At 44.0% G+C, this 27,669-nt stretch overlaps 2 protein-coding genes across 5 annotated transcripts in view; both read left to right on the forward strand.

Annotated features, from left to right (window-relative positions):
• The window catches only part of TTLL8 (tubulin tyrosine ligase like 8), a 58,465-nt gene extending 51,403 nt beyond the window's left edge, over positions 1–7,062 (forward strand). The window contains exons 12-13 of the mRNA XM_073341863.1: positions 4,933–5,209; positions 6,854–7,062. Of these exons, the coding sequence (XP_073197964.1) occupies positions 4,933–5,209; positions 6,854–7,062 (486 nt within the window). The remainder of the gene's footprint in view (positions 1–4,932; positions 5,210–6,853) is intronic.
• A 6,922-nt stretch (positions 7,063–13,984) lies between these two features.
• Positions 13,985–27,669, forward strand: part of IL17REL (interleukin 17 receptor E like) — a 349,783-nt gene continuing 336,098 nt past the window's right edge. For all 4 annotated transcript variants that reach the window (XR_012156809.1, XM_073328308.1, XM_073328309.1 and 1 more), the window contains exon 1: positions 13,985–14,131. Coding sequence is in view for 3 of the 4 variants with exons in the window: in XM_073328308.1 (XP_073184409.1) it covers positions 14,030–14,131 (102 nt within the window). In the remaining variant the exon portion in view is untranslated. The remainder of the gene's footprint in view (positions 14,132–27,669) is intronic.

Genomic DNA, 27,669 nt, shown 5'->3' on the forward strand with positions numbered 1-27,669 from the left:
GTCATCACTCCCTTTACTCTGCCTCTGTCTGGGGACAGGCTAGCTCGCTTTTACGATGTTTGGGGCTAGAGTACAAGCTGGGTCCTAGCATCATCAAATTGAGCTAAACTATCCAGTTCCTCTCCACTCCTTCCCCGCACCCATCTGCCCTTCCCATCCCTCTTCAGGGCCCCCTCTTATAAGATACTGCTCCTCAAGCAGGCTTCTCTTTACTGGCCATGGGAGTGGTGCTGGAAGTTCCTCTGGAACACCAGGGTCAGAGCTTCTACTCCTGGTACCTCCTGGTTCCCAAATCCAAGGGAGGAGTAAAACCTATTCTCGAGCTCCGCAACCTCAACATATATACCAGATACGTGAGGTTCCATATGGTCACCCTATTAACTATCCTCCCCACATTGACTCAGAACAACTGGCTTGCTGCTCTGGACCTTCAGGATGCTTACACCCATATGGCGATTCTCCTGAGCCACAGATTTCTCTGGTTTGTTGTGGTGAACCACCATTTTCAGTACACAGTCCTTCCCTTTGGGCTGTCATCCACCCCTAGGATTTTTACCAAATATATGGTTGTGGTGACGGTGTACATCAAGAAGAAGGGAATCCATGTTTTCCTGTATGGATGACACGCTGCTCTGGGGCAGGTCAAGGGAAGAAGTTCTTTTTCATGCATGCATCACACTGCACTTACTCGACTGCCTGGGTTTCATCCTAAACACAGGAAAGTCAACATTGGTCCCCACTCAGAAAAACGATTTAATTGGGGTCCTAATAGACTCTACGAGTTCAAGGAGCATTCCTGCCAATTAACCATTTCTAGACCATTTGTAGCCTTTCTCTCAGTCTGCAGTCCCAGCCTTCCATGACAGTTCACATGTGCCTGAGGCTCTTAGGCCACATGTCTACATGCATACCTGTGGTTCCAGTCACAAGGTTGTGCCAATACCCTCTGCAAATGTGGCTCAGGACTGTTTTCCGTCCAACCCTTCACCCCTGGACATGTTAGACTTCCTACCTCCGTCAATCCTGGACTCCTTGCAGTGGTAGACGGTTCAGGAATGATGTCAAGGCATTCCCTTCATCTGGCCCTTACCAACCAGGACTGTTGTCACGAACAACTCCTTGATAGGTTGGGGAGCGCATCTGGGGTTGCTGAAAGTTCAGGGCCTGGGGTCAGAGCAAGAAGCTCCACTGCATATCAATGTCTAGGAGCTTTGGGCCATCTATAATGTCTATCTCTGTTTCCTAGACCGCATCAAGGGTTCAATAGTTCCCATACTTGCCAACGTGATGTATTATGGGAACAGGCAAGGGGGAGCACACTCCAAGGTGCTCTCCCAAAAGGCAATCAAGTTGTGGCTGTTCTGGTTCAACGAGAGTATCACTCTGTTATCCGTTTACTTGCCTCGGGTCCAGAATCATCTTGTGGACCATCTCAGCAGGAATTTTTCCTTGAACCATGAGTGGTCGCTGAAGTCCAGTGTTCTGCAAGTTATCTTTGCAATATGGGGCATTCTGACAATCAGCCTGTTTGCTACAAGGGACAACAGGAAATGCCGACTGTTCAACTCTCAAGGGGGCCTCAGTCTAGGCTCCCTGCCCAACTCCCTCCACCTCAACTGGAAGTCGGCTCTCCTGTATGCTTTTCCTCCAATCCCAACTATTCCACAGGTCATCCTCAAGTTGAAAGCAGATTAGGCAAAGCTCATCCTCATCGCCCTGGCATGGCTGAGGCAGTGCTGGTTTTCTGACCTTCTCACGGTGTTGATTCAGCCTCCCATATCCCTTCCTCTCCTTCCTGACTTGCTCACACAGAATCACAGTTGCACTCTGCATCCTGCAGTCAGTTCTCTGCATCTCATGGCATGACTGCTGCATGGTTGAATGAGGAGGAAGAGCAATGCTCAGTGGCTGTTCATCATGTCCTGCTCAGTAGTAGAAAATCCTCTGCCAGAATGGCCTATTTGGCAAAGTGGAAGAGTTTTTCAATGTGGTCATTGGCCTGTGGAGTTCAGCCAACGCTGGCTAGTATCCAAGACATCTTGGAGTATTTGCTGCATCTTCAATCATCGTATCTTAATGCTTAGCTCGTTGAGGGTGCACCTGGTGGCAATCTCACCTTTTCATTCTCCCATTCTTGGAAGATTGGTGTTTTCCAGTGCCATGGTGGCGAGATTCTTGAAAGAAGTCTTTTGTCTCCATCTGCCCGTGATGAACTAGCTTCTTTGTGACACGTTAACACAGTCTGAGTGGCTCTCATGAGACCTCCGTTCGAGCCTCTGGCATCCTGCTCCTTTCCTCTCATGTCAAAAAACTGCATGCCTCATGGTGATAACATCTGTGAGGAGAGTGTTTGAGTTGCAGGCTTTGACGGCAGAGCTTCCTTACACACAATTCTCCAAAGACAAAGTGACATTGCAGCTGCACTTGACATTTTTGTCGAAAGTGGTCTTTCAATTTCATTTAAACCAGGCGGCATATTTGCCTGTGTTTTTTCGTAAGCTGCATTCATTGCCAGAGGAGCATCATCTTCACACATTGGATGTCAGACGATAGCTGGGCAGGACTAAATCCTTTGGGGCTTCCTCTTGTTTGTTTGTGTCATATGCAGACCATATGAAAGGACAGGCAGTCTCCTCACAGATGATCTATAAGTGGATAACTTCCTGCATCAAGACTGGATATGAAGTGGCTTCGCCTATGCCCCCTCTATGGGCATGAGCTCATTCTACAGGAGTGCAAGCTACGTCAATAACATCCTTAAGTTATGTTTCAGTGTTGGATATTTTCAGGGCTCATTTATCTCTCCATTGAATTTTGGCCTGTGTGTGTTTGAGGCCATTTAAACAAAACACTTCCTTTCCCAATGTTAGCCACCTTTAATCAGTAATGGCTATAACTTTATTGCTTCATACTGATCGGTCAGTTGGTAACTATACAGTGTGCTAATCTGGTTCACAGTTCTTACCGTGGAAGGAACAGGATGCTGTATTCTAGAGTCATATTGCAACTGACTGAGGCCAATGTTAATCTTCATATTAATTAGTAAATTATTTTAGTGTTCTCTTTTTAATGCTGATTGATATATCTGAAGTGAAGAAAAACAGAGCACAATAAATTAGTTATTCAGTTAAAACAAATTAAATAAGATGTTTGCAGCCCCAAGAGTGAATATGATGCAAGTTCAGGCCTGCTGTACCCCAGCGGGGAACGTACTTGTCGGAGAGCAGATGGCAGTTTTACTCTCTGCTGTCTCTGAGACTTGAACCGGTCAGGTATGACTTCAGGCTCTGATCCTGCAAACACTTATGCATATGAGTACTCCCATGTGTATAAAATTAATCATGTGCATAAGTGTTTAGAGGATCGTTTTAATCTATGGTGGTTGCAGTGGAGGCTGCAACAGACGTGCAGAATCAGTTAATCGACTGGCTTCTCAGGCCGTGCTTTGTCCACCACACACAAATCCAGTTTTTGGTATTGCCAATTTTGATTGGTCAGTTTAGTCACAGGGTGATGTTTTATGAAATAGAAAAAAACTAAGTTTAGAAAAATTTTGATTTCATCACCAAAAATTGAGTTTAAAAGAAACATTCTGGGAGAATTCAGAAAACAAAAAAAGGACTGTTACAAAAGCAATGCAATTAAAACCCTTTTAAATATGCTGACTTTCCCCTCATATTTTTAAATTTTTGACCAGCTCTAATAAATACCTACTTTCTTAGCATTATTTTCCTGTGGAAGCATATTACACGTGTCCTGGCTTTGTTTCTGGGTACAGTTCAGGATGTTGATTTTGAGCTGTTAAGCTCCTTTTGTGGCTTTTGTAAGTCTTGTGTTTCTTAGAGACTGTGTTTTACCCTGAAAGTAGAGATCAGCTGGGATGTTCAAGCTGACAGTCCCTAGAGTTGGGTACTGTGTTTGGAGCAGGCATTCTCAGGGGCCGGTCCTGGACATAGTCTGTTATTCTTAATTTCAACCCACAAGGCATGCTGTAAGGCTTATGTTTTTTACCCCAGTTTTTTCAGTTGAATGGGGAGGATTTTAATTGTGTTGAAAAGTTTCTTTCACCTCATTGATCATAATTGTTATTGTAATTTATTATTTACAATACCGTAGCACCAAGGAGCCCCAATCAAGGGTCAGGGCTCTGTTGTGCTAGGCACCATAGAGACAAGTATCAAAGAAGAGGGACTCTCGCCCAGCGAGTTTACAATTTAGGTGTCAGACAGGTACAACAGCTGGATGATATAGACAAAGAGGAGTGACGGGTTTGATAGACTGAAGTAACCATAAAACAGAGTTTAGTATAAAAGCAGAAGTCTCAGTAGTTTTCCATTATTATTTTAGAGACTAACCAATTTATTTGAGCATAAGCTTTCGTGAGCTACAGCTCACTTCATCTAATGCATAAAAGTGGAAAATGCAGTGAGGATGTTTTTATACACACAGACCATGAAAAAATGGGTGTTTATCACTTCAAAAGGTTTTCTCCCCCCCACACCACTCTCCTGCTGGTAATAGCTTATCTAAAGTGATCACTCTCCTTGTAAGATGTAGCTCACGAAAGCTTATGCTCAAATAAATTGGTTAGTCTCTAAGGTGCCACAAGTCCTCCTTTTCTTTTTGCGAATACAGACTAACACAGCTGCTACTCTGAAACCTGACATTATTATTTTGTTCATCTTCCTTGGTCACCGTGTTAGGCCCATTGTATAAAGTGGAAAAATAAACACCATGTAGAAATTAGTAGCCTTAGTAAGTTCTAAATTATGCAGTTTTTGTCACAGTGGTGTGGAATCCTTCGTCACACAAAGTGCTGTATGAACCCATTTTATGAGTAGATGTAACCCATGGAACAGTAGTGTCTTCATTTATAATTTAGTAGTGCATGAGTCTGTTGAAAAATTTAATTTCTTTTTTGTGTCTCTCAAGCCTCTTTTGGAACTGCCGCCGTTCCATGTTACGGACCTTTTTGTGGAAGGAGTTGGTATTAAGAGATCAAGGCAGAAAGCTGCTCCCATCGCTAATTTTAATTTTCTTGACACATTAACAAGAATACCACAGACAATTCAGTGCACCTCAGCCAATCATGAAAAACAAGGAGAATCAATAGGAACTGTAAATAACAAGCAAAACATCAAAATGAAAATTGAAAAGGCTATTTTTTGCACTTTACCTAAGCCTCTCAAGAAGCCACCAGGGAAAAGTTGTAAAGTAAGGGATGCACACATGAAATCCACTGGGCACATAGATTTCCCCAGCTTAGTTTTACAACCTACAGAAAGCATCACAGAGATGAAACATGTGCAGTATATAAACAAGGCAAAAGGAATAACAGATTCAAGCTTTCACAGAGTAAATCAGACAGCCCCTACCTTTCAAAATATGAATCCCTTGGACTGGCCTTTACTTCAGCCTTCCAAAATATCAGGTAATATCTGTTGTTTAGCATTATTTCACTATAAATTACATAAAAATACATTTTAGAGGGAAAGTAGAAGTTAGGTATACAGTATAAGTTTTTGGATTGCTTAGCTAGTTATTTGTCTACTAGTATTATATTCCATGTTATTTGTCTTTCTAATATAAATAGTCCCAAACTTTTCAGCCTTTCCTTTGGAAGTCTCTCCATGCCTCTAATAAGTTTTGCTGCTTGCCTCTGAATCCCCTGTATTTCTGTTATATTGTTTTTGGGATATGGTATTCTGGGTGAGGGCATACCATTTGTATATATAATATAATGGCATACCATATTTTGAAGATGATTTTCGATTGCATTTTTTATGCAGCATACATCTTGTTTGCTTTTTGGAGTGCCGCTGCCTACTGAGCACAAGTTTTTATTAAGCTATCCACATTAATGCCCAACTCCTTTTTCTTCTGTGTAGAGGTCACAAGTCCTTATTATTTCTGCTAGTGATAGCTGGCTATTCTCATGCAACCTCCTATTGTCTCTGGATGGCTCCAGAGATTGGCACTGGAACACGGAGACTTTCACCTCTGTATCACTAGTTCACATGTAATCCAGGTCAGAAGTGACCATAATTTGTGTCTGCTGGCTATGTGGGGACTACGGACCAGTTCCAGTGGACTGTTATTCTCATTACAAAATCACCATCTTTTAGTACAAACTGGAACCTAATTGGCAGAGAGGTCAAAGATTAAGCAAACATGGATACTGAACTTGGATAGTTCTCCAGGTCAATCTTGAAACGTCATCAGGGCAATGGGTGCTGCAGCTGCTGTTGTCTGTACCTGTTCTGTGGATAAGAAGAGGATTTCAGTTTAAAGGCCTATAAGCCCTAACATTTCATAAGTATTAAATTCACTAAAAAGTTAAAGAAAAAATTCCATTGTTTGTAGAGTATGCTGCAGATGTTATGTGTTATTTATCTGCTAAGTATCATCATCACCACCATCACCATCATCATTTTGGGGGGATTTCCCACAAGGGATCCTCTTCCTACTGATACTGCCAAGTGTGTTTTTAAAAACATAACTTAAGGATGTGGTATATGGTGTTCAGTTTGCCAAGAGTTGGAACGAATGGGCATATTTCACTGTCACCTGAAATCTCTTGCCTAAAGGCTTACACACACATCCAACACTTATAGAATGGTCTATAAGTGGTTGTGGTATATACAGAGTCCTTTTAATGTATTAACAGGTTTTGTATTAATACCTGAGGCACACAGTTTCCATGTAGCCCTGTTTTACTATTGAAAAAGTACTATATAGTATAACTGAATGCAGTTTTTGAAGAGTTTATTATGATTTTGCATAACAAGGACTTTTAAAATATGGACTTCAGTTGAAATGTGGGTTAATTAATGACTGCCTTCTTTTTTTAAAGGTTTGCAAAACAGCAACAAGAAAATTCCATGCTTAGTTTGTGGAGACACTTTCCAGTTGGAGAAAACCTGTAAATGCTGCAGCTCCTTTTGTGCAACAGTACTGCAAGGAAGTTCATATTTACCTATGAATGATTGTTCTATCCCTGAAAAGAAGGTGACCAGCAACAAGAAAACTGTTCATAGCAATGTCTTCCCTAAAAATATATGAGTCCATTCTGAGTACTCCAGTCTTTTAAAAGCGTTTTTTGAACAACAATAGAACTGTACAAGCCTTGCATAAGCAGATGTTGAAGAAAAATTATTTGCCATGAGTAACTCAAAGATAATATTTAAAGGCTCTGGGCTGCAAGAGGTGGAGATTTTTGTAAACCATGGCTGCATAGGAGACTAACTGATTATACTGAAGCCAATTAACAAAGTTTACTATTACAGCAGCTCTGTGGCCAATATGCTGGTCCCAACTGTGCGGAAAGTTAATAGAAATACAGTGAGATCTCTTTTTATGTCATGGAGTACTCCCTCCATTTTTGCATCTGCAATCCCCTGTATGATGGTCATCTTGTCAACAAGAGTTTCATAAACTGTAAAAACTCTTGTCTATCAGTGAATGGGAGTGGAAGGGCTTGCCAACCTATCCACTGTCACATAATGTAATGTAAAAAAATCTCATTGTGATATCATTTTCTTGGAGGGAGATGTGGGGAAGGAAGGAAGATTGCTTATGGTTAGTACCTTGTTACAAAATATATTCTCAGGATATCCCCCCCCCCCACCCCATACTTTGGGCTATGGTGCTTTAGTGCTCTTCCATGGTCCACATGTCTGATAAGTCAGCCAAGGTGAACCAGTTAAACCTGCCATTTACTATTAGTGGCAAAATGATTCTATATTCTTAGCTTTTCTTCCTGAATTGACCAAGGAATGGACCTCATCTGTGATCCATAGAATAACCTATCTTCCAATGGTGGGCTGTGGACCCTTTAAAGATGTCTAGCTGACAGACGCCTGTTCCATTTGTCAGTCAGGAAAGAATCCACCCTATATGTAGAGCGTCTTGGGGATTCCTCAGGGAGTATCTCTACAATACCTGTCAGAATCCAGTTCCCACTTTGTCGGAAATAGCCAGTGCAGAATTCCTAAGAAGGTATTCCAGAACCAGGGGCTTAAAATCAGAATTAGCCTCTACATCTCCAAAGCTCAGGAGGAACAAAGAATTTCATATAATCAAAATGTAAAACGTACGGGATAGTAACTGCCTGTTATACCAATCAATTCATCTTGCTGCTACTGCAGGGTTTGTTATTCCAGTACATTTTCTAGTGTTTTGTTCAATCTGTTTTAAAAGTCAGGAGGGGTTGGTTCCACCACTACCCCCAAGAATAGGTCCAGTGGTTTTTGTGATAGTTCTGGCACCTTGTTTGAGTGACAAGGGTACAGCCCACTTGACTGTGACTGATCTTTATTAACTGTCAGTCGTGACATAGCCCAGCGTTACAGGAAGTTTTATTCCTATCACCCAGCAGGGTCAGTATGTTCTGACTCTAGTGGCTGCTCATACAGTTAGGATCAAGTTTCAAATGGCTGAATAAATCTATTTCAGTTAACTGTCTGAGACAGAGAATGTGTGGGGGGAGGCTCACAAGGCCCTTGAAAAATGCTGGCAATCTGATTTGTGTTTACACATTCCAGGTTGTGAAATACTGACCTCCTCTAGAGACTTTTTTTTTTCCTACCCAAACTATTGAAGGTGCCAGATTCACCCTTTTCATGCAAAAAAGCAAGCGGGGTGAATAGAAGATGATAAATGCTAGTCTTTAATGAAAACAACTTGTATTTGCAATAAAAGCAGCAGATACTGGGTGGGACTGCAGGGAAAAGAGAGCCTATGTATAAGACATGCTATAGAAATGTCCAAGACCAAGCAAATCATCTGGGAACCATAATTTGAGCCGATGTGAATGATCCCAATTTACCAAGTACAGACATCCTTTAAGGTCACCTGATATCAGAAGAGACATGCAAACAGACTGCATTAATAAATATGAGAATGGTAATCTTGAAACCCAGTAAAGAGAGTATCCTGTATGTGACAAGATGCTGAGTGAGAAGCACTTAATCAGCCCCTATCAAGGGGAATGGATTGGGGCTGGTTGGATAGCCCTGTTGGACAGCGCCTGTCAGCCTCATTAGCCAGTTTGGGAGGAAGCTACAGGAAGTGGGGAAGAGAAAGGCCAGGCACAGAGGGAGGTGGGAGCCAGGAGCCTTCTGCTCTGTTGCTGGCCGGGCCTACATTTGGCAAAGTTGGCTGCAAAACCTGTACATAGGTGGAAAGTGGTGGTGGGAAAACAACTGTAAATAAAGAACACTGGTATTGCATCAAGCTGAGGCTTTCCTGACTGATCAGAGAGGGCAACAGGGGCCAAAATCAGAGGGGCCCAGCGTGTGCCTCACTTATACTGTAATATGTAAATGATCGACCAGAATGGTACAAAATATGGTCAGCTGACTAGGATTGAAATGTGCACCAAAACCACCTGCAGTGTTTTTATATGAGGTTAGATGATCACCTCTCACTCAGGCCCCTTTTACACCATGTAAAAGGGCTGGAGTGGCATAAGGGGGTCCTAAAAGCCACATATCCAGCTAGGGAGGATTCCCCCTGCACAAGCTCTGTGTAAGGCTGCCTTCTGACATGCAAACCCTTGCTTAGGGGCCACAGCACATGGTGCTGCAAAGGTTCTAGGCAGTGCAGTGGATCATAGGACCCTGAGGTGCTGCTGTAATTTAGACAAGCTCGTAGGATTATTTAAATTATGCTGGGGGTGGGAGGTCTCCATCCCACAAAACAGTCCAGGATTGGGAGGGCACAAAGGTGACTGCAAACCAGCTTAGCTCCCCCTGCCTCTGGGCTGCAAGTCCTACATTGCACCCAGAATATTTTTGGTGTACTGTCAGCTCTGCGATGGTGTTTTTATTGATGGACATGTGTTGTCTAATTTGAAATATGAACACATGGAAATGAAAAAGTATAAGTCTATTAGCAAGACAAAGGGAAGAAAGATCATATCCAAAAGATTGGTTCAGAAACAGATCTCTCTGACAGTTTCCCCACACTCAGTAATGAAAATCCACTGCCCAGATCATAAGGATTCCAGTAAACGCACATTGCCAGTATTATACCAGTAGATCATTATGTATGTATCACATGTAAGTCCTAATTTGCATTTATTGTGGCCTGTGACAAGTTGGGGGCTCTATACAACTTATGAATTCTGAATGATATTCTAGAATCATAGATTTTAAGGTCAGAAGGAACCATTAAGATCATCTAGTCTGACCTCCTGCACAACGCAGGCCACAGAATCTCACCCACCAACTCCTGTAACAAACCCCTAACTTATGTCTGAGCTATTGAAGTCCTCAAATCATGGTTTAAAGACTTCAGGGTGCAGAGAATCCTCCAGCAAGTGACCCATGTCCCACGCTGCAGAGGAAGGCGAAAAACCCCCATGTCCTCTGCCAATCTGCCCTGGAGGAAAATTCCTTCCCGACCCCAAATATGGTGATCAGCTAAACCCTGAGCATGTGGGCAAGACTCACCAGCCAGACACCCAGGAAAGAATTCTCTGTAGTAACTCAGATCCCTCCCCATCTAACATCCCATCACAGGCCATTGGGCATATCTATCGCTAATAGTCGAAGATCAATTAATTGCCAACATAAAATTACTGTGTTATGAAAAGCCTGTATATGTGTAGATCCACCATTGCTGAGAGGATGTGCAGCAGGTACACTCCAGACTGAGGACAATGAGAAGGGACTTAATATTTAATGATTTTGCTTTGACCACAATGGTTATGAGTAAGAACCACTGATCTGAAGAGAAAATCTGAAGACACTGATCTGTCTGAAGGGGGGGTGAGGTGGGAGGAGAGGAGAGTGGTGGGAAGTTACCAAAAGACAGAACCAAAGGTCCAGGTGTTGGAAGTGAGGGTGTATAAATAAGGAGAGCCATATTGGGCAGCTGAGAGGATGGTCACAGAGGATGAGTAAGAAGTCTCCATGATGAAGCAGCAATCCAGCATGTAGCAGCTTCATGAGGCAGGGGACCTTACCTGCTTTCCTCAATCCACATGGTCTTCCAAGGGAAGAGTAAGGTAGTGAGGGGCACTACATCAAAAATGTTTGTTTTCTAAATTATCTGTACTCTCTCATGCTTCATTTGATTAAGTAAAGGAAAATTAGGTTCTTAGAATCTGTGTGAAGTGTGTGTGAGTGTTTTATATGCTTCAGAATTATCACAGCCCTCCAAGAGAGCTAAACAGTAAACCACAAAGCTTACACCTTAGGGTGGAGCTCTGGGAGAGGTGTGTTTGAATGTGAGCAAATCTGCAGGAAACCATTGCACCCAGGGGCTTGGCAGCAGCACTATGGACTCTAGCTCTCAGAAAGCAGTGTTAGATGGCAGGTCTGCACCTCAAGACCCCAACAATAGGGCAGTAGCTGGACTTCGTTCAGGCTCCAAAGGCGAAAACACCTTGGGGGGATCTAGGGATACCGAGGCTTGTATTCACCTCACAGCAGTAGTCTGATGGGTGGCCAGCAGGGGGTGCCTGATCAGATCTGTGACATGCACCCCATTCCTGGAAGAGCCACGAGTCCGCACTGGCACCAATACATGACTGCTCCTATGTACAGAGGGGAAAATTAAATCTTGCCTTGGGCAAGCTACAGAAAGTGGTTAGCTGACTATATGCATTGGAATGACTCAGTTTCTCGTGCTTGTTGAATGGGGCCATAGAACTCCTCAGCTTCTGTTGATGTGGAAGGCAAGTGCCCTATGCAGGGGAGGTACTGAGCTCTCTTGAAGCCAGCCATCATTGAGAAACCTGGCTGTTGAAGCAGAAGTTTCGCCTTTCTTCGCTTATGGAAGGGAACTGAGGGCTTGTCTATACTTATAGCTAAATTGGTACTGCTGCAGCTGTGTCGATTTTAGTGGGTCTGGTGAAGACAAGCTAAGTTCATGGCAGAGCACTCTCCTGTTGACTTCTGTACTCCACCTCCCCGGAAACATAAGGTAAGTAGGTAAGAGAGCGTCGCCCATCGACATAGCACGGTGTAGACTCTGCTGTAAGTCGGCCCAAGTTACGTCAACTTCAGTTACATAACGGTTATAACCTATGTAACTGAAGTAGCGTAACTTAGGTTGACTTTCAGGGCTGGTCTACACTAAAGCTGCGAGAACACAAAGTGACCTCTGTCTCCATTGCCTTCTTTGAGCAATAGAGGCCTCTCTAAAGAGGTTTCCCAGTGTAGGGAATGTCCTTGAGCTTTTCTTGGTCAAACCTAGAGTCCTGCAGCCTACCAGACCTGCAGGTGACAACATCTGTCTGTCTTAAGTACTTATATGGCACTCATCACCATAGTATCTGAGCATTCTCAATCTTTAATGTCCATATCCTCACAACAGCCCTGTCAGGTAGGGTAGTGCTATTAATCCAATTTTTTGTTTTAAACGAATAGGGAACTGAGGCACAGAGAGACTAATTAATTTGCCCAAGGTCACACAGGAAGTCTGTGGCAGAGTAGGGAATTTAATCCAGGTCTCCCAATTCCCAGGCTAGTGCCACTGGACTATCCTTCCTCTGAGGAAGCAGCCCTCACTATTTATTACTTGCACCAAAGGCCATCCCACATCCAGTGCTGGTCAAGCCCTATATTTTTGAACTGGGATAGGTATCTTACTAGAACAGAGGCTTTTTCTCTCAAAACTAAACCTCCCCTTTGGGTATGAAGGCCGGGTAGTGTGTACAGCATAAATGGCTGTAGCTGAGCTCTAGTAAACCTTCTGACAAAATTAATCCCAGCTCTAAAGCTTAGTCTGAGTGTTGGTGGATGTCAGCGACCTCACCCACTAAGCTCTCCTATTGGGGCACATGGTAGGAAATTAAGGGAGGCTATATTGCTCTCAATTACATTTTAAAAGGGCCACTGAGGTGTTATGCACCTTAACCAGTGGCCCAAAACAGAATGCAAGGACTTGGCAACCCTATTGAACAGGCTTCCTTATCCAGGGGCATCTCTGCTGTTGTCCTTGTAGATACATGGGCAGGTATTAACTTTAAATCTGCCACTTTGGCCAGCTTTGTAGGGAAACTTGATCTTTTGCATGTGGTGTTGCTGTCCTGCTGCTCCCCTGCAGTGAAGGTACACTTAGCATCAGAAAAGTTTTCCAAACAGTGCCACTGTCATCCTGATGACCCTGCTTCCATTCAGCTTGCCCTCACTGCACAGCAGTGCCAAGAAAGGCGTTCCTGCGCCCTTTGTTAAACTGAAGCACTATTTAGGCATCATGACTCACCTAAGATCTGCTTTCAGAGTTGGGGAAGTGGGTGCACCTCCTAATTTTGTGTAAAACCTGAAATGTTGAACACAGAAGGTAGAATAAAACGTTTCTACTAAGGGCAAATAGTACTTACACTAAATTCAAAGCTCACATTTCTTTGGTGAAAAAAGGTCTGTCTTTCCCAATGAAGGGAAGCAAGAATCAGTCTTGTGATGCTATTGTTCCATTGTGCTATGTCACTTGAGGAATCAGACTATCGGAGGGATTGTCTAACTACCCTGTTTCTCTGATTTCTACACATTGGAAGTCTCTGCTCATGGAAAACTCAAGAATAGAATAGGAAAGAGTGTTGCAGGTCAGGATGGCATTGTATTAACAGTGACCTTGCACAGTGACATCCCACATTCTGTCTGTCAGTAGCTGATGTTAGTCCTTAATTTTCATGAGTATCATATTTACTTACACACACATTCTACAAGGAACAAATTTTCCAATACTCATTAAATGTAAGATACTGAAATCCAGAAGGAAGGTGTTTGCTGTGATTATCGAGATCTGAAAGTGTATTTCACTAGCTTTCACTAAAGAACATAAGTTTCTAATTGTGAGTAAAGCTTACTTCATAGACAACCAGCACATTTTGCTACATTAGAAACACTTTGAAATGTTGATTTGCAGGAGGAGGAGGATCTTAGCTCAGAGGTACTGTGGGTGGGACTAATTCATATCACAGTATTTAAGTTTTGGCATGAGAGAGAGTTGTCAGAGTAGAAGGTCTATTTCTAAAGGATAAATTGAAGAGTGAGGGTGGTTTTTTTTTCAATTTAAGATGCTAGCAGTTGATATTCAGATTCTTCTTGTAATAATTTTGGGGACTTCTGATTGCCAGATAATCCCCAGGATTGAAGAATGTCGACTCTCATGTTCTCAGGTAAACTACAATTTGTTTGTAGCTGTTATCTATGAATGTAATAGTTATATGCCACTACAATATTTATAAATGACATTTGTATTTATTTGCGTGGTTTGTCTTTGAGTATTCATAGTATCAAAACAGGAATTAAAATGTTCAAGCCTTCCTTAGACATCATTTTTATATTGCTGTAATTTTGGACTGAGTAAAACAATACGATATGACAAAGATGACAGTATATAGGAATACATCAGAAAGAAACTTTATCTTATGTACTTGGAGGTCAGAAATAAAAAGTATTTTATTTGTGGCCATTATTTTGGGGATTAAATTCTTACTATAACTGCAAGTTTTACAAGAACTGAGGGTGGTGCGATATTCAAGTGTCTAAATATCTTCGGAGCACAAATTCCATTGACTTGTGATGAATTGGAAAGTTTGAAGATGAAGAGTAAAACCTGTTTGCTAGGAGGTGCAAATGTAACTCCTAATTTTCATGAGTTACATGTGTGCACAGAAGAGAGAATGAACCACGTCATTTCTTAAAGGGAATTGAATTTTGTATTTTTTCATATATTCCCACATGGGGGCAGTATAGAGATGTTCTGGTTTATAATAATTCCTGACAACTAATAACAGAAATAATAAAACAAATCACTGAATAACTTATCTAAAGTTTAAACTAAAAAAAATTCAAAAATAAGGATGCTGTGATTTTGCTATCTTAATAGAAGTCCGTCTTGACATGAAATATTTAGCTGCTATTAAGAAGTGGAAGTGATGGTATGAAACAACAGTTTGGCTACATGTACAGAGTTCTGCTTGAGAATGTCATGGGATTGTGAAGCCCTTAGGGGCTGGATTGAGACATATCCTAAAAAGCTGCTTCAATGTGGCTGGACTGTACAGATATTACAAAAGCATGGGCTTGCGTACCATGATGAGCTGCCAAAATCTTAACAACCGGTTCCCTCCTCACCTCCTCATCCTCATGGCCCACCCCCCGGGACTCCTGCCCCATCCAACCCCCCACGTTTCTTGACGTTCCCCTTCCCCAGGACCCCCTCCCCTGTCCCCTGACTGCCCCCAGAACTGGGCAGGAGGGTCTCGTGGGTCACTGTAGTGGGTGCCCACCCTGCCCCTAAGAGCCAGAGGGACCTGCCGGGGGGCGAGGTGGGGAGTCCCGGCGGTGCTTACCTGGGGCAGCTCCCAGGAAGCATCTGGCAGGTCCCTCTGGCTCCTAGGGGCGGGGAAGCGTAGCTGGGGGGCAGCAGGCAGAGCGGCCGCTCCCCCCACTGATCACATCAAAAGTGGTGCCTTAGGCGCCGACTCTGTGGATGCTCCGGGGCTGGAGCACCCAGGGGGAAAATTTGGTGGGTGCAGAGCACGCACCGGCAGCTTCCCCCGCGCCCGGCCCCGGCTCACCTCACCTCCGCTCTGCCTCCACCCCGAATGCACTGGCCCGCTCTGCTTCGCCGCGCCCCCGCCGCTTCCCGCGAATCAGCTGTTTGGGGTGGGCCAGGGAGCTGCTGGTGGGTGCTCTGCACCCACCAAATTTTCACCTTGGGTGCTCCAGCCCTGGAGCACCCATTGAGTCGGCGCCTAAGGCGCCACTTTTGGCCGGTTGTTAAATTTAGAAGCCCTTTTAGAACTGGTTGTTCCTCGTGGAACAATAGGTTCTAAAAGGGCTTCTAAATTTAACAACCGGTTCCAGTGAACCGGTGCGAACCGGGTCTAGCTCATCACTGCTTATATATATTAAATGTATGCCACAGTAGTTTGTTTTAAATTTTGATAGGCTGACTATACAGTAGACTATATCAATACTAAAGAGATGAGCAACATAGAAATGCCTGGAAGATTAAATATGTTGTTACGAGTAAAATAATAAAAAGGTATATTTACATTTTCATGTGTTTTGTGTTCATGAATTCAGATCATATGTGATTCCGATGTGCTTAAATATTATTTTACCACTGTGTTTTATTGTTCTGGAAATAGAAGAACCCTTGCTATATTTTGTCCATGCGTTCATGAAGTTTTATATATTTAAAGCCTATCAAAATATTTTAAAAATCACATGGGAGGCCTGATTTTCCTTTACACTAAGGCTCGTTTACATATCTCTGGCGGAGTAAAGATACCTTAAAGTGGGTGTAAATTACACTGATATTTTGCACTCACTTTAAGACTTTTACCCTGCCCGAGTATAAATGAGAATCAGATCCATGGTATGTATAATAATAATAGCACTTCGTCTTCAAAATATTATCCAAACGTTTTCTAGTTCTGAAGGCTAGGATAATTTTTAAAATATAGAGTATACTTTTGTTAATTATGCATACTAAAATAGTTTACTCTGATACAACAGAACCAACTGTAAAGTAACCTGAAATGCTTAAAAATATGACTGTGTACATGTTCTGCATGTAATTTTTCTGCTGTATTTAGTAGAATCCTGAATTCATCAATTAATTTCAACAGAAAGATGTTTTCTTTCTGTGAAAGATAATTATCCCAGTAGGACCAATTGGCCCAGACTTTCTCCTATAGTGTAAAGCTTATATAGCATTTTCAACCTGCTGCAAGGAGTTTTTGCTGCAGGATGCACACTGATGTTGGAAAGTTTCCTGAGCATCTTGTTAGACCAAATCCTCTTGCTCTTTTCATTTGAATATTTTTTCTGCCACAAACACACTTCCACTGGCATTGCCTTAAATGGGAGCAAGTTCCCTCCTGTGGAAACCTGAGTAAACTGGCTTTACATGGGACACTTACGGGGGGATAACATACACCCTTGAATCTACGAGCAGGTCCAAGGTTCAGCTCAGCACCTCCCTCCATGGCTGCTAATCATGGGTAGAAGGTGAATCCCCACTTTGGGGAGGCAAGCTCGCGAGCCCTGCCCCTTCCACCCAAGGCCCTGCCCCCCCGCCCACAGGACAGAACCCCCTTCCCACCATATAAAAGGAGAAACCCTGACTCTGAGGGGCCCCCCCACGACCGAAGGAGCCCTGGCCTCCCTGCCCCGCCCGCCCCAGCCATATCAGGCCAAGTTGCTGCCGCTGCTCCCCAACCCACCGCCTCCCCCCGGAGTGCTAGGCTGAGCCACCGACCTCCCCTCCCCTGACAGCCTCCCTCCGCCCAGTGCCAGGCAAGGCTGAGCCGTCTGCCTCCCCTAATGCCGGGCAGGGCCGAGCCGCTGGCCCTCCCGCCAGAGTCGGGCCAAGTTGAACCGCCATCCCCCTAGCGCCAGCTCCTCTTGCCCCTGAAGGCCCTGCCCCCTTGCCAAGCCACCGGCCCCAGCACCTGGCCAAGCCTGCTCAGTCCACCAGCCGCTGGCTCTCCACGTCCCTCCTTACTCCCCTGTCCCAAGGAGGAGGGACGTGGTGATCAGCAGGGACGGGGTGGACGTGTGGAGTGGAGAAGGCGGTGGGGGTCTCAGAGAAGGGCCGGGGCCACTGCAGCCCAGGTGTCCAGCAGCAGGTCGGCGGCAGCTCCAGGGAAGGCAAGGCCGTCCCTGGTTTATTATACCCACCACCCATGCTGTTAATTATGCCACAAACTAGTGAATTTAAAAAAGGCCATGTGGGACTTGGCCTTTGAGGCTAGCAATTTGCAGGATCAGGACACCATTGATTAAAAATCCACATCTGTACATTTTTTTAACCTGCTATTGTTAGAAGTAGCATCCATAGAATCATGGAAATGCAGACTGGAAGGGACTTTGAGAAGTCATTAAGTCCAGCCCCGGGGGCTGAGGCTGGATCAAGTAAACCTAGAATATCCCTGATAGGTGTTTGTCCAACCTGTCCTTAAAAACCTTCAAAGATGGGGATTCCATAACATCCCTTGGAAGCCTATTCCAGAGCTTATCTACCCTTATAGTCAGAAAGCTTTTTCTCATATCTAACCTAATTCTCCCTTGCTGCAGATTAAGCCCATTACTTCTTGTCCTACCTTCAGTGGACATGGAGAACAATTGATCACCATCCTTCTTCATAAGAGCTCTTAACATATCTGAAGATTGTTATCAGATCTCCCTTCAGTTTTTTTTTCTCAAGACTAAACCTGCCCAGTTTGTTTAATCTTTCCTCATAAGTCAAGCTTTCTAAACCTTTTGTCATTTTTTCTGCTCTCTGGACTTTCTCCTATTTGTCCACATTTCCTAAAGTGAAGTGCCCATAACTGGAAGCAGTACGCCAGCTGAGACCTCACCAGTGCCACAGAGAGCAGAACAATTTCTTCTGGTGTGTCACATACCAAACTCCTATTAATACACCTCAAAATGATATTAGCTTTTTTCGCAGCTGCATCATATTCAATTTGTGATCCACTATAACACCCAGATCTTTTTCAGCAGTCCAATTACCTAACCAGCTATTCCCCATTTTGTAGATGGGCATTTGATTTTTCCTTCCTAAGTGAAGTACTTCGCACTTGTCTTTACTGAAGTTCATCCTGCTGAATACCTACCAATTTGCCAAGATGACGAGAACTAAGATTATGGAAAAATATTGTTTTTTCTCTATGTGCATTTGACACCATTTATTATGATTAGTTTCACTGTTTCCTCGGTATGGATAGTTTCTTCCCCTGATGTTTGTGTGGATCTTTCACAAGCAACAGGGAAGGGTATTTAAAAAAATACAAAAATGCAATTGCAAAACCACAAAAATTGGCAGGGGGATTCAGGAACCTGAAACTACTTTTCAGTAGTTTTGGTAGTTGACTAGATTTCAGTGTGACTATGTCTCTGAAATATTTCTAAGCTGTTCTGAGATCCTTTGGGAGATATGGCAAAAGAGCAAAGTATTGTTTTTACTTATTAAGAGGGATATGACAATTATCTGTTTTGAGGTAAGTGATGCTGAAAACACACTGTAATGGCAGTTTTGGATTTTGATTTTATTACCATTTATTTAATCACTATCCTTTTACAATAGATATAAGGCACCACCCATTGTTGGAGATATTCCATGTTTCATAATTACTGTGTCATATTAAAAATGCTGTATGCCACCTGGATCCCAGAAATATAAATGTAAAAGGACACTGCATATTTTTCAAATGTGAGGTGATAGATGTGCATAGCAGGGGATTATAACTCCCAGTACCCTCCTTCCCTTGGCACAGCCCCTTACTCTGGGCTAAGCAGGGACCACGTTTCCCATCAGCCCCTTTATCACAGCACATCCCTTTCCCCTGGTGGTAAGGGGAAAGGTCCCTCTTCAGGAAGTGGCTACGTTGTGTTTGGGAGTGGGAGCCATACGGCAGCAGGGAGCTGCAGAGAAGTCCCAGGAACTGTGGACAAAGCTGCATGTGGAGCAGGCTGTGAGTGCCGGACATCACAGCTGGGTGCAGGTCTGTGTGGGATTTATGGGGGAACAGCAGTGGCTGGGCAGGGACCCAGTGCAAAGAGGCCCCAAAGGGAAACCCTAACTAAGCCTGACTTGCCACAAATACGATTTGCTTGAATAGAGAGTGGACGGGAGAGAGTGCCAAAGGTGGTAGGCCAGAAGAGCCCTGGCCCTCCATTGGACTGCCCTAGGAACCCAAACAGGAACGGTCATTGCTCACTTTGAATTGTGACTGTCAAAGCTCATGTTCTTGGAGTATTTGCAACCTTTCCCCAGGGGGGCTGGAACAATTTGTATAGTGGGGGCGCTGAGAGCCATTGAACCAAACTGTAAACATTGCATATAATGGAAACCACTTCAAGCCAGGGGGTGCTCCAGCACCCCCCACACTCGTAGTTCCAACACCTATGCCTTTCCCCTTTCCAGCCAGCCCTTTCCCTTAGCCATGTGTCTGAGTGGTTATTGGGACCCACCAGGGCTAGCGCCTACAAGGCCTAGCCGCTGTAGCACCTACAGTGGTTGCCTCCGAGACACAGTAAACCTGGCACACTCCTGGCATCCTAGGTTTGGGGTGCAGAGTAATTATAGTTACATGAACTCTTAAAAAACATAATGAAAATGCTCAGCTGTGGGCTTCCTGCTAGATAAAGGAACAAGTAGGTTTTTGTGGTATATTATGAATGCTCTTTCCTCCCTTGTGTAAAATAGTTTGGCTTCTCAGTTCACATGACTTTCTGGCACTTGAAGGATAAACACAATGGCCCTGCCCTGCATGTGTATGATAATAACTCCTATTGTTATCTAATATGCTTCAACTGTGAAAGTCATAGGGGAATCCCAGACTGTGATTGTAATTGTGTCCACGCCTCAGTAATCTTGCAATGGACAGTGTCTGAAAACTGCACACAGAGAATTAGACTTTTGCCAAATTCTTCTGCTCCACAGTTGGTAAGAATCAGGAGCGTTACATTAAAAAGATACTAAAAACTGAAAAATTTGAATCATGTTTGTGTTGTCGCAAGTGAGTTGCAGTGATGTGTCCAAAAGTTCACAGGGAGAAGGAAGAAAGGAGGAAGCTTTAAATTCCACTTTGGGATTTCCCTGCAATGATAAAGGTTAAGTGATAGCCAATGAATCAGGAGTGAGTTCTTTACTTATCTGATACTGCTACAGCCTGTTAACCTCATGCAAAGTTTACTTTAGTGACACTGTGCGCCTTCTTGGAACAAGGTCAGCCCCTCTAATCAAATCAATGTTGTACAAATACCATAATACAGCCCTCGAGCCAGATCTTCAGATGGTATAAGTGGGCATAACTCCATTGTTTGCTATAGTAAGTAATCAACATTTTTAAAAAAAAGCCTTTAAACCCCTAACCATTAAAAGGAATGGAAATGAGAAGCGAGGGTAACATACATAACGAATTACATTCCCTAACAGTTCAGCTGTTCTCTAACAAAAATCTACACTTCTGAAAATCAATCTTAGACATTAAAAATGTAGGCCAGGGATCAGAGACTTATGTGGGGAGACTTACGGCAGCATGGAATGAAAGGAACATGGGGACTATTCAGTGCATGCTTTTTTGTGTGTAAAGTCTGATATTTGGAGGAGTCATTTCACTTAAAATACTTTCTCTGGTGAAACCTTATCTCAGTGGTTTGTGTTAGTTTCCTCGGTTTCCTTTCTTGTGGTGACACCATTTCTGTCTGGCAGCTCAGTGTTTTGAAGTTTAGTGGGTTTAGGTGACTTGGTTCTCCGGCCATGTCATAAAATCCACCCCTTCCAGGGTCCAAGACAGTCCAGTGAAACAATCTTTGTCCTCACTGAGTCACATAGATCAATATTATCAATCCAGCCTCATTGTACACTGACCTGGGCCTTTGCTCCGTCCAGGTAGTGGGGCCCCAATTTAATGAACTGGCTGGTCCAGCCACCAGAGTGCAAGAAAACCCAGGGAGCAGACAGAAGGCCCAATTCTGAGTTCTGGCCACATGCTTGGCTAGCCACATCCCTGCTTCTCGCACAGGCGCTGTTGTTAACCTCTCATAATTTCATCACGAGTAGCAGGAGTTTGGGCTCTGCTGCAGCCAGTCTGGGGATGACAGCACGAGAAGCTCTAATCTTCACAACATTTCCAGCCTTTCTCAGCAGCGCTGCTTTTTTGTCTTCCCCATTTCCCTGCTGCCTGGGGAAAAACAGTCAATCACAGCTGCTGCAGAAGGCAGGCAGAGCTCTCCCCTCCTCCCCAGGAATTGAGAGAGGTGTTTGGGCAGGGAGAGGGACACGGAGCAGCTGATACCATTTTTGCAGTAGAGTAGAGGAAGGAGCAGAAAGAGCCCAGAAGCTGAGGGCTGCTCAGTTGCTCTTGCCTCTCTTGTGAAATATGAGTCAGCTGCTCCCTGCTTCTCCCCCTGCCCGCCCTTTATCTTGCAACCTCTCCGACTGGAGGAGGAGGAGAAGAGCGGTCCCCCAAGCTGTTCCTGGAAGCTGGGAAGACCTTGGAGGTAACGCATCTCAACAGCTGCAGGAGGTGCAGCAGTGCACTGGGGGAAAAGGGGAAATGTGGGGCTGGACACAGAATTGATGTATGTCTGGGGGTGGGTGTGCAGAGTTCATGTGGGACTGGGGGCTGGGAATACAAATTAACTGATGTGGGGCTGGGCATCTCGGAGTTGGGGTAAAATTAATTGTTTGTCGGTTTTGGGCGAAGCTGGAAGTTGTCTCCCATCAGGTGGCATGCAGCATTGCCAACTCTCATGGTGTTTTCGGGAGTGGTGGGATTTCAGAGGGTTCTGCAGCCCATCTCGTGATGACACAAGAAGCTTCAGCCTCCTAGTGAAGTTCAGCCCTGCTGGAAGTCAACAAAATCTCTCTCTTCTGCTTGCTGTTCTCATGGAAGGAGAAGGAGGAGGGTGAGCAAAGAACCCAGCCGCTCACGACAGCTCTGCTCTCTCCTCCCCCCTCCCCTCCTGTGAGAAACCTGGATTAGACAGTGCCCACTCCCCTGCAGCATCCAGCTTGGGAACAGACGGAGTCAGGGCCAGCCCCAGGCCAAATGGTGCCCCAGGTGAGGATCATCTTTGGCACTCCCCCTCCATTTGTTAAACTTTTGAATACCTTATTTTTTATTGCATTTATAGCCCATTTCATGACTTTTATGCACGATTTGCATGCATGATTCATCCCTGTCATATAAGATGATAAATTTGCACACGAGGATCTGTAAATCTGTATGTATGCTATATATAAGCAAATAAAATAAATGTTTCCTCTAAGCTTACAGAAACTTTTTAATTTTAAGAATAACTGAAATGTACTAACATCAAGAAATTGAACTGTGCACGACCATCGGGCGGACCAGTATTAAATAGTGTGACTGTAGGTGACAGCCTTAGAATGTTAACCGTAGTCCTGTAGTTCAAAAGGTCGCTTTTCTCGCCTTTGCCCTCGTGAGCTGAAGCCCAGCGTCAGAGAGATCCAAAGACTGGCCAATGGCATTTTCAAGCGATAAAATAGCAAGCGATGTCAGTCTGTCGTCGGCCATCATTGACTGAAGATACGTTTTAATGAGCCTGAGCTTTGAAAAGCTGCACTCGCCACTCGCGATTGTGACCAGCACCACGAGTGGGATCCTCAAAGCTACCCGCACTTTAGGAAAAGTGTTGCTATCAACAAAAACAGCACCCTGAGCCCGGTGCCCCCCAAGCCCAGCACCCCAGGTGGTCACCTGGGTCACCTGCCCCTAAATCCTGCCCTGGCCAGAGCGTGGTGAAGAGCTCCTGGGAGCTTCTTTTCCCAGCTTGGGAAAGGGGAAAAGGTGACCGTGCTACAGCACCCCCAGGCCTGGGAGAGGAGGATGGGGAACTCCATCAGGAGCAGTGGTGAGTGCGCTGGAAGTTGATGGAGGTGGGAGGGAAGTTTGCCAACAGTCCCTTGATATAAGGGATGTCCCTTATTTAAATAAAAAAGTGCCTGTCCCTTGCTAAATCAGTATGGGGTGCCTTTTCTCCTGTATTTCAACCTGGTGCACAGGGTCGCACCACCACTGAAATTTGGCCTGGGCACCCCTCCATGCCAGGTGGAGAGGCATCTGGACAAAATGTGAGTGGCGTTGCTGGTGGAGGGGTAGCCAGACTAAATGTGAGTGGCGTTGTGACCGGTGCACAGGGTTGCGATGCCATTCAAATTTGACTCAGGTTCCCCTCCGTCATGCCAGAGGTTCTGACTCAGCTCCCGGCATCTGCACAGAACATAAAGAGGAGCTGCAGCGGCTGCCAGGCACAGCACCCGGACCTGGGGAGAAAGAACCCCTAGGAGAAGTGGGGAGAAGAAGGCACTTGTCCCCAAAGGCTCAAGTCAAGACTGGGGACATCTGAGGCTTGTCCAGTATTTTTGAAATACAATGTTGCCGACCATAGTGCGTAGGTGAACTGAAGTGGGGACTGAATTGAGGAAGTGCGGGGGGGGGGGGGGGGGGCTAAACTGATGGTGGGGCCTGGTGGGGGCTGAGCTGATGGGGATGGGGGCTTGTGAGTAGCGCTGCTGGTGGGGGCTGGACTGAAGGGGGTGGGGATGATGGGGGAAGGAGAGGCTGAACTGATGAGGAGGCTGGGTGTGGACAGAATTGAGGGGGACTTAGGAACAGGATTAATTGCTGGGTAGGGAATGGGCAGATGTGGGGGTGAGAGCTCCTGCAGAAGGGGCAAAAATCGCCTTACCTAATGCTTTTGGGATAGTGGGTGACACTAACTGTTGCACACACACTGGAGACGGGCGGGGTAGTTCAAAAATCTAAAGACAGACCAAAAAACCCTCACAATAGAGCTTTTTTTAAAAAAAAGTTCATGGTTTTTTGGGCCAATCTCATAATTTTCAGGGTTCTGACTCATGGTTTTTGATCTCGTGAGGTTTACAATGCTGAGCATTACACACGTTGGTGTAATCTGATCTCAGTTGTGTCGTCTAGCTGGAGTTGCTGCAACGGGGGTCAGAATAGCTTGATTCTATACATTTGTAAGCATTAGTAACTGTAATGCTTTCATATATGTACATTGGAGGTGGGAAGTGGGTTTCAAAAATCAGAAGACAGGCCAAAAAACCACAATTTAATCTTTTTTTTAAAAAAAACCTCTCTTGGTTTTGGGACCAATCTCAAGATTTTGTGAAGTCTGACTCATGAATTTTAAATTTTGAGGCTGGCAGTCCTCAGTGGATTAAGACAAAACTGAATCCCTGATATCAATAGGGAAGTCAAAGGGGGTATGTCTCTTCCTTGAAAGTCACTTGATCTCTGGGAACTACAAGTCCCAGGATGCCATGCTACTAGGGTCCAGGCAGTGCAGGACCAGGTACCTGTCTTTAAGGTACTCAATCACACATAGAGCTGTTCATGTCCAAAGAGCTTGCACACAATTTTATACATCAGCTTTGAGAAAGATAATATCTTTTAGTATTAGAACTGGATGGAAAATTATTGTTTTTCTCATGAAACATTTTTTTTCCATTTTTTTACCCAGCTTTTGTCAAAAAATTGAAAATGTTTTAGAGTTTTGATTCTTGACGAAACCCCAATTTTTTTATGAATATGATTTGTGTGTGTGTGTGTTTCATTTTCTGCTGGAAAATAGTTTTGTTCGAAAATTTGTATGTTTTTGTCCTCTTCGGTGATGGAAACTTCAGTGATGCTCTGGGTGGACTCAGCTGTCTGCTCGTGTGTATCTAATTGCAGAATCAAGGCTTTAAATACGAAAAAACCCTGTAGTCTCTCCATAATCGAGTACACTGCACTTACATAAAGTTATGGCTAAAACATATCCCCTGAAATGCTGAGGAAGATCCAAACTGGACTGGAACTTTGTGGCTAAAGCCGATCCCTGAACTGATACAATAATGTGTGTTGGAACATTCCATTTAACCACTCCACTTAGATTATGAGATTATGGTTCTGACCTTGGATTTACACCAGCGTGAATCCATTGGACCAAATTCTCTAGTCATCTCTGAAGAGGGATTTAAAAGGGATTGGAGTCATCTTCACGGATCATCTGGGCATATCCTTAGAGTAGAATGATGAGACGGTCATTCAAGCCATATTTAAGTCTGCTTCATGCTGCTGGAGCATTTCAAGGCAGACATAAGAAGGCTGAGTATCTGGCTGACTATATTCTGACCTTTCAGCATAGGCCAAAGTACTCACCCTTTGAGCTGTGTAGGAGACATACACCCACTTAAGATAGGCATGGCTAGAAACAATAAAAAATCCTCTCAGTCCCCTTAATCATCTAGAGCTTAATTCATACTCTGCAAATGATCTACAATTGTCTAACTTGAAGGAAAAGGTTTCTGTCTAGTTGCCTTGAACTCTCTGTGATAACCTTCAACTAGTTTTGGAAAACTGATTATCTGGAAAAAGAAAAGGAGTACTTGTGGCACCTTAGAGATTAACAAATTTATTTGAGCATACTGATGAAGTGAGCTGTAGCTCACGAAAGCTTATGCTCAAATAAATTGGTTAGTCTCTAAGGTGCCACAAGTACTCCTTTTCTTTTTGCGGATACAGACTAACACGGCTGCTACTCTGAAACCTGTGATTATTTGAAGTTGCCCCTACTTGCCTTCCCTTTTCCAGAAAGTATGAATCACCGGGGCAATATTTCACAGCACTTTCTGTACATTCATTGTCTTCTCTTGAAAAACATTGAGGAAGTAGAATTTATTTCACTAAATACTTTATACTCTCTTCAATTTGTTTTCCCCTTTTATCCCTAAACATGCAAACTTCCTTGTTTTTTTTCCAGCTTCTTCCCCTCCCTGACCTGCTGTTCTCCCTCCTGTTATTGCAGTTACGTCTTTCTACAGACTCATTATTTGCAACAGTTTTTAATTGTCATATCTCTGTTTTGAAACTCTTTTATGCATTTTATAGCCTTTGTTTTAGTATTTCTCATTATATCCTACTGTGCATTCATTGCTTCCTTGTTTTACTCAAGCAGTAGGTGCCCTGTATTTTGTAAAATATTTCTGAATAGTAACTTGGAAAATGTGCATATACAAAAGAACAAGCTTTGTGTTCAGAGGTAGGAGACAGAGGAAGGTTTTAAATTCTCACTAAAACATTCCAGCTAATCAATAGGTAGATTTAGACTACACTTGATGTGACTTACGTCTCTTCAGTTTTTAGCTCAATTATTTTCACAACAGGTCCTTCCAGTAGTCCTTAATGTCATCCATTGGGTAGAGCCAGTGGCTCCACATATACAGTAAAACTGAATAGTGGGGCATTCACCCAACCTTGATATTTAGGGCCTCCCTTATGTTGAGCCAGTTGCCTGTTGTGTATTTATCTGGCTGTTTGAAATAACAATGAGGCACCAATCTTAATGCTCAAGGCACCTATGACACTGAATTATAATACAAAAGATGAATATGTCAAAAAGAAAAATAACCAGCAGCCCCACAAACAAAATGCTAATCAACAAGTAACCATGAAACAAAAATAAGACAAATTCCCCACTTTCCCTCTGCCTGTCCCTTAAGTGATATTCACTTCTTTAAGAGCCTTCTTGGGGAGAGTCTGCTTTGCTGTGTGCCATGAAGGTCAACAAATGCAGGCTGCTGTGGATCAAGGAGAGAGTACATTCCTAACAAAAGAGACCAATATGGAGAATATTCTTCAGAAACCCTGTCAGACTGAGATGGGTCTATCTTAAATTGCCTGTGTAGATCATTTTTAGAGATCAAAATCGTACTCCACCTGGAAACCCACAGGCAGCCAGTTCAAAGCAGGAAGCACTGTTTGAATAAGCTATTACCAGGACATTTGCTTATCAAGCTGGCTGCCACCTTCTGCACAAGCATTAGCTTCCCAATAGATTGAAAGTGCAGCCACAAGTAGAGCCAATGGGATTAACGGCAGAGTAAATTACCACTCAAGGTGAGTAAGAGAGGCAGAATCTTGCTCTTAGGGTAAGTCTGAGATTTTACTTCTTGTGTTGTGTAAGGGACAACTTTTTGTTATGACACCCCAGGAACAGCCCTGGGAAGGAGCTGTGCTTCAAAAAGTTGCACCTCCGTCCTTGTTGCTGAGTGGAAGTAATTTACTGTAGGTCTTCACAGAATGTAGGTTACTTCCCCCACCATGCTGGCTCCACCCCTTCTCTGTCCATTTGCACATGGTGGGGAGTAGCAGTCCTG

This window comes from Lepidochelys kempii, chromosome 1 (assembly GCF_965140285.1).
Source record: "Lepidochelys kempii isolate rLepKem1 chromosome 1, rLepKem1.hap1, whole genome shotgun sequence".
In the NCBI taxonomy this organism is placed as follows: Eukaryota; Metazoa; Chordata; order Testudines; family Cheloniidae; genus Lepidochelys; species Lepidochelys kempii.